Source organism: Eupeodes corollae, chromosome 1 (genome assembly GCF_945859685.1).
Source record: "Eupeodes corollae chromosome 1, idEupCoro1.1, whole genome shotgun sequence".
NCBI classification, from domain to species: domain Eukaryota; kingdom Metazoa; phylum Arthropoda; class Insecta; order Diptera; family Syrphidae; genus Eupeodes; species Eupeodes corollae.
Window position 1 is genome coordinate 47,295,842 of NC_079147.1, and position 11,306 is coordinate 47,307,147.

The window sequence follows — 11,306 nt, forward strand, 5'->3', positions numbered from 1 at the left end:
ACGTTTTTCGTTTAAGGGACGAAAGTTGGTTAGGGAGAGAAAACTTTGGAAGGATAAGTGTTATAGTTGGTTGGTCTTAATAATAATTATGAGATTTGATTTGGGTTTTTTAGACTTAATTAAATGATTATTGCTACTCATTATGGAAAGCCGTATTCGACCAAGTCGTATTGTTTCCTCCTTGGTGATGAAACAACCAATTGTATTTCAAGGAAATCAGGATTTTGAATTTTCTTCCAGGTAATTGATGACATTCGCAGATATTGACACAGAATTCTCGTTTAGAGAAGGAGCGAATCCGTAGCATTACCATATCCAGGACAATTATTCAGCACGAACCATGTTTTGTTAGCAGATTCAAGCCTGCTTAGTCTTAAATTCCAATCGGATAACTTCTAGGAATGGCCACATTTGTTGATTATTCCGTCTTCTACAATGTTATTTACTGAGGTGGTTTGTTGCAGAGGGTCAGAAATCAGGTTTCATCACGAATGAAGGAATGGAGAATGGAGGTTAACGTATGCCGGGTTTTTTGATGACGTCGTAGAAAAGCGATTCAATTTTCTGGCATTGATAATTTAGGCTTTCAAGTTCACGTTGTACACTTATAACGGAAGTGTTTACTATTCATCTGGGTCAATTCAACAGAAAATCAACTGTGGGAATGCAAGTATCAACGAAAATTCCAAAGTTGCATTTATCCTTTTAAATAAGTAAGCAACAATAAATTGTAAATTTATTCTTAAATTAAGTTCTAAAAAAAATCCGAGAAATAAAGGTGAGGGCAACCTTCTCTCTCGAAGAAAAATATTTTTTTCAATAATTAAAGTGGTGTTTGATTAACTGTTACTTTATGATATGCTTAACGGTAGAAAGATTGTTGTCAAAAGTGGCAATGTTACTTCTACCACAACATTCTCAATTAAAAATGGTCTTAAACAGGGAGCGGTGAATTCGCCGATTCTCTTCAGCATTTACACCAGCGGTCTGATAGGTAGTCTTACAAAGGCAATTGCCTACGCCGACGATCTAACTGCGTACAGAACGGCCCGAAAGGTTGAGGTTATTAGAATTCTCTTGCAGCGTGATTTTGACAAGATTCAGCGATATTGCGACGACTGGAAACTGAAAATAAATGTCCAGAAGTCAGAGACAATTCTGTTCTGGACTCCAATGGCTAGGGCCACGAGGGATATGTGCAAAAATTGGCGTAAGATGATCATCGTTGATCTTCACGGGCAGCGATTAGCGAGCAAAAGTGTAGTGAAGTACCTCGGTATCTGGTAAGATCAGTATTTATATTTCGACAGACATATAAATGCTACTCTGACCAGTGCCAGACGAGCCTTCGCTCTGACGAAACGGCTGTTTTTTAGCAGCCGGCTTGACCCCAGAGTGAAGGTAATTTGCAACATGGCCCTCATACGGCCAATGATCGTTTATGGTTATCCTGTGTGGTTCAACGTTTCCCCTTTCCAGATGGAGAAGTTTCGGGTATTTGAGTGGCAGTGTTACCGAAACTGTACCGGCTTATATCGAAGAGCCGAATCTTCTTACGTGCATTACTATTCCAACGAGGTCCTATACATTGGGGCTCGAATCAACAGAATTGAAAATTTCGTGATAAAACTCGTTCGAGGTCACATTGCAAGAGCTATGTCTTCGACCAACAATTTAATTTCCGGGGCGTTCTATCCGAACGACGAGTATTTTGAAAGTGCACGCTTGAGTGGCTTAATTACACCAGAGGCATTCCTCTTCTTAGATAGATGAGGTCTGATACAGGATATGGCAGTTCCGCTAATCTACCACGTCAGACGAAGAACCGTGTTTTGGCGACTTCTTTACAATCGGGACGTCATGGCACAAGGTTTCGGTTCAGTAGGGCTGTGTCCGAACGGGACAGAACTGATAGGGTGAAGCAGGAGAAGCAGTTTCGGTGGCTTCAATCGGCACTTTACAGTTCGTAGTCGGGATAGGGTTTTAAGCTTTGGCCGGTTTAAAAAACATTAAAAAAACATGGAATAAAAGAAAAAGACAACAAAATATGAAAAGCTTTAAGTTTTATATTAAGGACCTTATTTTAAGTAGTTTGTAAAAATAAAAAAGGATCTTGATATTAGTTTTTTTTTAAATTGTCTAAAAAATAGAAAAATAAATACAATTTAAATTAAGGAAGGATGTTCTAAAACAAAATTCGAAATGCAGACGGTTTTTGGAAAGGCTTACAAGTATGTCGAATTTTTTTTCACAATCTACAAAAAGGTATGCATATGTATAAATAAGGTTTCCAAAAGCTGCACCAAAAAGGTGGAGATATAATTCAAAGCTTGTGTCTGTGGCTAAGAAGTGCAGAGAAAGTTTTATCGAATATTTTCAGCCAATTTTGGACAAAGATGACGCAGACTGCGATGATATGTCTTGGGACTGCAATACTGTCAATTTGGCGCAAGGTTATTTACAATTTTTGTTTGACTTTGAATCGCAATTTTTGTTTTAAAGTATTTAATTCAATGTTCAGTTTTACTGATATTTTATACAATGTCTTAGAAACAAAATCCCTAAACATGAGTTCATTAAGAGAACAATTTGACCAATATTTATGTAAAAACAAAGAACTTGACAATATTCAATATTCTAAAAATTTTCCCACTTACCGCAACCTATCAACATCACGTTGTTATCGGTTGGCACAAAGACACTTGAAGAGTAAGCTAATCTCGCAGATATACGAAGCATCTCAGGGTGCGAACATTTTCAGTGTTAACACTCTTCCACAAAATAGCAATTCAAAAATGGAATTTGAAAAGAGACTCGATAGAATTGACTTAATGATCGAAGTTTTTTTTCCATTAGATCGTTTCAACATACAAACCGAAAGAACTAACGCTGTAAATATTTCCAAGAAAAATCATGCAGGTGCAATAGAAGGATGAAAAAGAGAGCATCCAACAAATCCCACGATTCATTATGCTGACTTAACAGCTTGACCAATATTGCAACTGGCAAACCTAGGTTTCATTATTTCTAAGAGAATAAATGTAAATCAGTGTAAGTTCTACTTTGCTCAAATAAAGATGTGTTTTTTTTAACTAAATAAATATAAAAAAAAATTAATTGGCGCCCAACCGGTGTGGCTCAAGAAAAACTTAAATGTAAATCAGTTTAAGTTCTACTTTGCTCAAATAAAGATGTGTTTTTTTTTAACTAAATAAATATAAAAAAAATTAATTGGCGCCCAACCGGTGTGGCTCGAGAAAAATTTAAGTCGACGTTAAGAACTGTTAAGCAAATCTCAGACCTGACTATTTGGCAGCATTGACAATTGGTCCAAGATTGAAATGTTACTTTGGTAGCATTTTTTATTGTACGATGAGATGTAAATTGAAAAAGAGTTAAGTTAGTCTACTAAGACATTTTGTGCTGAGCAGTAGCCTCCAAAAAGACAATTGCATTTCTACGAATAAAGAATAAATAAAAACGTTTTTGTGTACTAGCTTTTTATTACTATATGAAAAACTTTTACATTACTTGTCCTTGGAAACAAATTAAACCAGTTTTTAAGAAAAACAGTCAATTTAAGATGAGTCTTCCAGAACTTACACCACGCCCGCCGCCGCAGCGCCAGACAGACAAAATCGAATCCACCAGAACGCTTTGGATTCACAAAAAGTGGCTTTGGCGATGAAGCGGTGGCAGATAAAAGTTTGGAGTTGACGCAAATTCTAAGAGAATTAAAGGCAACAAAACTTCAACTCGAAGTAACATTGCTTCTTAATAAAGAAGCCAATTTGGTTTCAGATATCTTTAGGGCAACAGATAGACGGGAATCCGTTAGGAATTTAAACTCAAAGCGGAACAGTGTGTGTGGAGATGCAAATCCTTTGGAAGTATATGTGCCCCAAGACGACGACGGCGAATATATCCCACATCGTGATATATTATGTACTTCTCAAAGAGAAAACACATACAAGCGTGTTCATATGGTGAGTAGTCTACCGCACATTTAAATACGCAAACCTCAAAACCAACCCCTGCCAAGCACAAGCAAGCAGATGTTAGATAGAGAAGTATCTAGATACGATGAAGAAGAAAATTTCATTGAGCGAGACAGACATCAGCAAAGTGAAATAAATGTACATCAGTGGCTTCAGTTAAACAAAGCCACCCATAGTACACCGTTTGCGAAAAAAGACAGAGATACAAATGACAAACAAACAGATCGTTTACCTGTCCTGTCACAAAAAATATATTAAGAAAATGCAAATTGCATCAAAAAGAACCAAATGCTAAAGTCATTGGTCACAAAGACGACGAAAGAAGAAATAACCTGCAGTATCTGGACATGATGAACACCTTTGTTGCTCGACAGACAAAGATAGATTTGCCAAAGTTTAATGTTAATCCGGAAGATTGTCCGCTCTTTTGCAGTGAGTTTGTACGAACGACTGATTATGGAAAATTCACTATTCAAGAAAATGTGACACGATTGAGAGCAGATCTTAAAGACGAAGCGCTAGAGGCAGTAAAATCCCTTCTCATCCTTCCAGACACTTCAGATAGGATTATGCAAGTTAACGCATCACTTTCAATACGCAACACGATCTCAACTTATAACCATAAATCCAAACCCATAAAACCGAAATATAATATCTAGAACCAAGGATCGATAGTTCTGCCCAAGCACCGCGACATCACGTACCCAGGAATATCCACTCTGGATCTAAAAATAGAACCATCATCGATTTGTGCACACCACACCACACCGCATCACGCTGGACACAACCATAGCTCAAGATGATCAGGAATTAGAATCATATTAGGGGAAAGTATGCAGCGTCGCATGCACATTCACAGTTCATCGATTCCACTAGACACTTGTCGTAGTTTAAAAATTATAATTGTTATTTTGTGAACTATTTATATATTTTTTTTAAATAATTTTTTTTTCATTAAAACGAAATAATTAAATATTAATTGGGGGCTCAACCGGGATGCCCAAGTGTTAAAGGACCAATTCCTTCAAAAATAAGTAAATTCTACACTCAGTGGTTCCTGCCAAAAATATATGCCAAAGTAAATAGCAAAGAGCAACAAAAAGGATCATCAGTGAAAGTACCTGTCAACAAGCTGAGAAACCCGTTCAAGACGATCCATCCATAAATTTATAGAGCATCTAGGACTAAATGTGTAATTAGAATTACATATTCAAAACACTAAGAATCTCGAAAACGAATGTATTCAAAGTAAGGTGGAAAATTTTGTGAAAAATATTGAATCTCGTTGGAAGAAATCAACCAACCAACTATCGAGCTAGATTTTTGAGACTCAATAAAACTTGGCTTGAAACCAGAATGAAATTTTCTTTTAATGAGGGTGCGGATAATCAACCAGGACCTCCAAAGCTTGACGGCCACCAACAACAAAAAGTAAAAAATATTGTTGCCAACAATTGTTTGGAAAATCTTTCAAGTGCAACTCAATCTGCGTTATGGAAGAGTGGTATGCGAGATGACACTCATGTTGTTATAGAAGCTGTTAAAGAACCAATGGCATCTGTAAAAAAAGTAGGACCAGAAAAGTCAGAAAAAAAGAAGTACATCTGACATCAACTAGCAATTTATTTACTCTGGTTTGTAAATGGGATATAGACGGTAGCCCTGGTCAAAGCAATTATAGACAACTTAGTAGCTCATCAGCAGGAGACTCATCTGTTTTAATAATATCACTAGTGTCCTTACAACTACCGGATAGCCAAAATGATACGAATATTATATGGATGGATGGCAAGGTTTGTCACAAATTGACCGATACGAAGTTTACACAAAGCTGTTACATAAACCAACAGAATGAATAATCTACAAAATGTGACTCACAAAAATCCCAAGGTTGAAAATCAAGACTTAAGGCAGTCAACCTTACATTCCTGGATGAGGTTCTTTGAATGTTGCTTGCATATATCATATAGATTGCACATCAAATCTTGGGAATACAAGTTTCGTAGAGTCAAGGAAAAAGGAAATCGTATATAAATTGAGGCAAGAATTGGGCATTATAGTTTACCAGCCGAAACCCGAATATGGATCAACAAATACGGGTAATACGGAAGGAACTTTTTTGAACATTATAAAAAGTCGGCTGTAGTGAATGGGTTAGATGAGAATTTAATTTATCGCTTCTATATTATTCTGCAATAAAACAGATGTCACTAAATTTAATGAGTATTCCCTGGAAACTGCAAAACAGTACGTGTCTTTGTATCTGTGGTATAATATGCCGACAAGTGTTCACAAAGTACTCATTCATGGATCCAAAGGAATTCAGCAAGCAATTTTGCCTATTGGACAGTTAGGAGACGAAGCGCAAGAGGCCAAAAATACAGATTTTATGTTCATAAGAGAACATAGAAGCAGAAAAGATAAAGCAGAGCATATAACGGATCTCGTCAAAACTCCGACCCTAAACCAATAATACCGCCTGGTGCAATTTTTATGTCTCAATACCACAACCACGTGCAGCCGGAGACCCCAGAACTTTGGTTCGCCATAGCAGAAGCTGACTTCACGGCAAACCGAATAAGCATCAACGTTTAAAAATATAATCAGCTCCTTACCACTGCATATCGCCAGCCAGCTGATCGATATTGTAAACAACACTCCAGCACACGACAAGTACAAGACACTCAAAACTGCAATCCTCGAGCGTTTCTCTGAATCACGCCAAAAACAAATACAAAAGCTACTCCGAGGGAAGGTCCTCGGCAACAAAAAACCTTCTCAGCTTCTCAGAGAAATGCGAGAGTTGGCAAGAAATGTCGTGAGTGATGAAGTGCTACATCAGCTTTGGACAGAACGGCTGCCAGAAAAAAATAGTCCTCTGCTCGTCATCTCAGACAATTTCAGTGACCTTAAAGCCCTAGCGGACTACTGTTGATCGCATCATGGATGCATTGGGTGGTGCTTCGAACAACATGAACATCAAATTCACATGATGTCCTTCGACTGGAACGACAAATTCAAGACCTTACCATCACGGTCAAATCATTCCAGAACGAACTTCAAAGTTTACACCTGGCGCGTCAACAGATCCAAAACAAGCTCCTGGAGATGCAACTTCGGCAACAACAGCCATCGTCCATTGGAGCGCTGCCACAACGACAAAACACGCAGCAAGGTCAGTATGCGCAGAGAAGTCGTTCGAGAGGCAGGTCCACTACACCCAACCGCAATGGTATTTGCTACTACCACAATAGGTTTGATAACGAGGCTTGACAATGTACTCAGCCATGTAAATATACTCTTAGTTCGTCCAAGCAGGAAAACTAGAAATGCTGTCACTAATTGGAGCAGTTGGTGACAGCATAGCTACTTCACCTTTAAACGAAATCCGTCTGCATATCCACGAACACTGAACCCAACGAAAATTAATCATCGACTCAGGCTCGGTGGTATCCATTATTCCATCTAACTTCCTCAACAATAGACCAGAAAAAAACAGCTCACCCTCTATGCAGCGAATGCAACCCCTATAACCACTTACGGCTGCAAAACACTCAAACTTGACCTAAACTTCCAAAGAAGTTTTTCTTAGCCGTTTATAATTGCGGACATACCAACTGCAATTATTGGCGCCGACTTCTTGAGCCACTTCATCCTGCTCGTCGACCTCAAGAGCAAACGGCTGATCGACCCACTCACTTCGTTCTCAACCAGAGGTGAAACACTTGAGACGTCAACTTCCAATATTTCAACGATCGACGGACCACTTCCTGAACAATACGCCAAGCTTCTCAAGGAATACGTTGACATCACCAAACCTATCAATAGCCCAAACCTCACCAATGTACAGTACGCTCATCGCATTAAAACAACAGGTCCTCCAGTTTCTTCACGCGCTTACAAGCTTGCAGGAGAAAAAGCAGAAGCCGCAAAGACACAAATCTCCTAGATGCTGGAAGAAGGCATCATTAGACCATCAAGAAGTCCTTACGCGAGTCCTATCCATCTCACCAGAAAGAAAAACAATGATTGGCTACTCTGCGGGGACTACAGACAGCTTAACACCAACACCGAAGCCGATAAGTATGCGCCTCCACTTGTGCAAGACATCTTCCTTCGCCAAAACCCGAACCCGTCACCAGGATCGTACAAACAGGAATCGGTTGACAAACTGTAGCCCACGAAGGAGTGTGTGACCAATACCATTAGTAGCTGCAAAAGCAAAGAGGAGCAATGTTGATCATACCAGCGAGGGAGGAAGTACTCATGGTGTTTTTACTGTAAGACATATTTTATAAAAACTTTAAATCAATATTAATAACAATTAAATCTTAAAATTATTAAATTAAAACAATTACAAATTCAAACTGAACATATTTTTGAAATAATAAGAATTTCTAATAGAAATTAACATATCCGAGCACCCTTGAGCGCCCTAACAAATTTCAAACAAAGATAAGCCCACGAAAAACCTTGACTTTCAATTAAATACTTTGTAATAATTCTTCAAAGATGATGCAACGATAATAAACATAAATTGCATATCACCAATTCTTGGCCTTCAGCCTTGTGCAAGAGTATCAAAAGTATTTCACAATATTGAAAAGGGATCTTAAGATCTCTTTCTAGTTTTGTTTTTTTAGTAGTTTATCAACGTATAGCCGATGATTTCCCCCGACCAACGGTAAGGGATCTGACGCTTAAATAATAAAAGTGTTTTTGATTAAATATAAAACGGTCTTTTATTTCGGTTGCTCTGTTCCCAGAATAGGAAGAAAGATTTTTTTTGAATTTTTGAAAAAACCCAATTAAAATTGGAGCAGACGGTAGGATTAACTTAAATAGAGCGAACAGAACAATTCTATTTCCATTAAAACCCCCAACCATGGAGTCAGCACTTCATGAGATAACTCAAGCAGGATTAATCACACGACAAAATAATGACTTTAATAATGAAAAACAAAAGCACACTAACACTAATAAAAAAATTAAAAATAATAATTATAATTTTAAAAATCCTAATAATTCATTTGGATATCGATCCAAGTTCATCCCAAGTAAGGAGAGCACATGAAGCTAACTCTCGACTGAAAAGGTAAAATATCTTAAGTCAACTTAAGATGATTTGCTTTTTATTAATGGATCCTAATTCTTTTTTAAAGGAGTATAGATCTGTCCAATCCGTATTCTTTTATCTCACCCCTTTCGCTTTGTATGAAGAAAAAAATTTCATCTTATGTATTAAAAAGATATTGCTACAAAACGTAAAACATCTTAAGTCAATATTAGTTGTTGTCTTCAATCAAATTAATAAATTTTAAACAGACTTAAGATTATTTCATCTTGATCATTTGTTATAATTGTAAAAAAGTAAAACATATAAGGTTGACTTAAGATACTTTACTACGTGCAAAACAAAAAAAACTCGCCCTTAAGTTGACTTAAGATACATTTCATTAAAAAATTTCTTGAAAGTGAAAAAAAGCAAATCATCTTATCTTCATATAAGATTTTATCGTGAAATTCAATTTTTTTTTTCTGGAACCTAAGTAGACACAGGATATTTTACCGTTTGCAATATATAAAAAATACACGCAACTACGATGACATAAGATGGATTCAATGGCAGTTTAGTTCAGTATTTTGCTCAGAGCATATGTTCCTTAGATTAAAGTGCAGTTATTGTGTTTGAAAGATCCTATGAAATACAACGATAACTTCTAGCTAAACTTAAATAAAGAGACAAACAAACCGTCGGTTTATTGCGAAAAGTCACTAAGTACACTTTTGATGGATTTTAATCTAAAAATGCAAAGTTGTGAGTTTCAATCATAGCTATCGATTAAATAACGCTAAAAAAGCATCAGAACAACAGAAATCCTTTTAAATTGTAAAAAATGGTTTCATTAAGTACAAAATGTAATGATTTTTTAGTGCAAAAAGTCATTAAGTTACTTAGTGTGGCAACACTTCCAAAAGAAGAAATAAAAGAGAGATGTAAAAAAAAAGAAAAGAAAAAAACTATGTATATACAAAGAGAGACTGCCGGTTAGGTAGGGATATTGAGATGTGAAATAAAACATTGGTTGGTGAACCAGCAAATGAAACGGACGTGTTTTAATTATTTGTGTGACAAAATTTAGCTTACATTAGTGACTTTTTGCAATAAAATCCCGATTATTACATAGTGCGAAAACTCACTAAGTGGCATTTAATGACTTTTTGCACTAAAAAAGTTGGCCATGAGACATGTGTTTACTTAAAAAAACTAAAACCCCGTTCGATAACTGTCAATAAATACGTATTCTATTCGAATTCAAAGCAAGATTGTTGCAATTGTCGGTAAACTTAGTCACATTCGGAAGTTCTTAGCAGTTTCTTATAGATAAAGTGGTGAAATTTTAATGTAAAAGGTTCGGCATACTTGTTGTATTGTGTTGTGTGTAAGGTATCTAGTACACTGGGCAACTAAACATAGGTACATTGTAGGTATTTTAAACTTCAGATTGTCTTGAGATATTGCGAAATTTTTGTTATAAATACATCGAGGTCTATGAGAAAACTGAATTAACTTTAAACTAAGTGAATATTATAATAAATGTTATATGAGTTAATTTGGTCACCACAATATCAATGCCAAAATTAGTTGCCTAGTGTTATTATAAGGCCAGTCAGCCGAGATAAAAAAAAGCTCTTTTTTAATGCAAAAATATGCCTGTCAAATATTTTTACTATAAGGATGATGAATCGTTGTCGAGATATTAGTTGAAATAAAAGTATTACGAATAAAGATGCACCAACTTTTTAGTATACTCAGAGATGAGTTACCTTTTCCAATCATACAATTTGACCGGTATAGATTTGCAAGAGAAAATTCTCTGCCAATCAGCCTAAGTAGGTGTATTTATTTTTAGATTACAAAGAACCTGGATAAAGTTGAAGATGAAATAAAACAAAATAACGACAATAATATCCTGGAGGAAAATAATAACATTACTGTACATGCGGAATCTAACGAAAAAGCTTACCAGATAATTGACTTGAGTCCATCATTTGATATTATGAATCTTCCTGTAATTTTTGCTGAAGACGTTTCGTACGCAACAGAAAATCAAGAATCCTTGGATGAAACTTGGAATCCTGAACATCATAATGAATCCAGCAACTCTGAATCAGACCTCGAAGGCGAACCTCGTATGACTTCCTCGACATCAATGACGGCTGATATAGAAGTGCAAGAGCACCATGTTCCTGAAGGAATGGAAATTTCAGGACCTTCTTCAATACAGAGAAATAAAAGGAGAAAGA

At 36.5% G+C, this 11,306-nt stretch overlaps 1 protein-coding gene across 1 annotated transcript in view; it reads left to right on the plus strand.

Moving 5' to 3' along the window:
* Positions 1–7,947, plus strand: part of LOC129938580 (uncharacterized) — a 28,351-nt gene extending 20,404 nt beyond the window's left edge. The window contains exon 5 of the mRNA XM_056046225.1: positions 7,591–7,947. Coding sequence (XP_055902200.1) covers positions 7,591–7,947 — 357 coding nt within the window. The remainder of the gene's footprint in view (positions 1–7,590) is intronic.
* Positions 7,948–11,306: the final 3,359 nt, after the last annotated feature.